Source organism: Propithecus coquereli, unplaced genomic scaffold (genome assembly GCF_000956105.1).
Source record: "Propithecus coquereli isolate 6110/MARCELLA unplaced genomic scaffold, Pcoq_1.0 Scaffold519, whole genome shotgun sequence".
Classification (NCBI taxonomy): Eukaryota; Metazoa; Chordata; class Mammalia; order Primates; family Indriidae; genus Propithecus; species Propithecus coquereli.
This window is the reverse complement of record NW_012151052.1, coordinates 142,434-143,788: the sequence shown is the minus strand read 5'-3', so window position 1 is coordinate 143,788 and position 1,355 is coordinate 142,434. Positions and strand designations below refer to the sequence as shown.

The 1,355-nt window shown below is 37.1% G+C and overlaps 1 protein-coding gene across 1 annotated transcript in view; it reads left to right on the top strand.

Annotated features, from left to right (window-relative positions):
• The window catches only part of ANAPC1 (anaphase promoting complex subunit 1), a 158,631-nt gene that overhangs the window by 40,907 nt on the left and 116,369 nt on the right, over positions 1 to 1,355 (top strand). The window contains exon 12 of the mRNA XM_012656759.1: positions 916 to 1,018. Within this exon, the coding sequence (XP_012512213.1) occupies positions 916 to 1,018 (103 nt within the window). The remainder of the gene's footprint in view (positions 1 to 915; positions 1,019 to 1,355) is intronic.

Genomic DNA, 1,355 nt, shown 5'->3' with positions numbered 1-1,355 from the left:
GGGAATGGGATAATAATAATAACCTTTTTTTGGGCGTTTTATATGTGCTAGACACTGTTCTGAGTGCTTTATCAATATTAACTCATTTATTCCCTGAGAACAGCTTTATTGGGAAGGTACTACTGTGATCTTTATTTTACAAATGAGTATATAGAGGTACATAGAAGTTACTTGTCTAAGGTCATAAAGCTAATAAGTGGTAGAACTGGGATTTACACACTTAACTAATATGCTCTTAAAGGAAGAAATGATGAAAAGGTGGTTTTATTTTGCATGCAGTTTTCAGGGCACTATAGGTGTTTGAAGAAGGAGTTATGAGTGTTAGGATCTGAGTTTAGATACATGTATCTTGGGTGATTAATTAGACTCCAAGTGAGGTTGTCTGTGTCAACGTAAGAGGTATGAAGAGAGTCTGAGCTAAGGCAGTATGTGTGGAAAGGAGGGAATGGCATGAGAGGCCTAGAGAAGTGGAGAGGACAGAGTTTACCAACTGCTTGGTTTGTGCTGCTGGGCTGGGGAGAGGTAGTGTGGAACAAGGCTCAGAATTTTGTGAGTGACCTGGGTAGGTACCCGTATTTGCCAATTTAGGAAGCCTAGAGAAAAGTGGAATTTTAGTGTATTTTAATTTAAGTGTACTTTAGGGACATCTGAATGCAGATGGTTATGGGCAGTTCAAAGGGAAGGTTAGTGTTGGCAGTTGTATTGGATGATGTGTAGGCCCTGATTTTATTTTAAAATGTGCAACATTGAGCTTTGTCCCTTTAGGCCAACACATTTGCAGAATATTCGAAAGGGGAACTGGAGAAGTGTCAAAGTGTTTTGTGTAATTTGGAAGAATTTTTTTTATAATAGAAAATGGTTTCCAAGTTTTTTAGAATTCTGTAAGTTCAGGAATGGTTAGTGTCTTTTTGCTAGCTGTAAGGTCACAGGGAAATCATTGGCTGATGGCTTTTCTGCTGCTTTGGCAGATTGTGCTACTAGGCTTGGAGCCAGGACCAGTAAAGCTGAATTTTTCCTGGTAACTTTGGGAATAGAAGCCGGAATATAATAGATAACATCTTAGGCTTAAATTCTTGTCAGTGTTGACAAGATATTTACTTACAGTTGTTCTATAAATTGAATTAAAGGAGTACAAAAAGGGTCAGTGGTTATGACTGGAGATTTAAAATTGGATGCATCTGCATGTAGTTAGTAACTAAGGTCATTTACATTTTTTTGTTTTCATTTTTGCAGTTAAGCAAATAAATGCTGTTTTTATATTTTTGAGTAATATTTGCCTCTTGGGGAAATACCACTAAATACCAGTCTGATTTCTTTGCTTTTTCATTGCTCTCCTTTCTTTCTGGGTTCTTAGT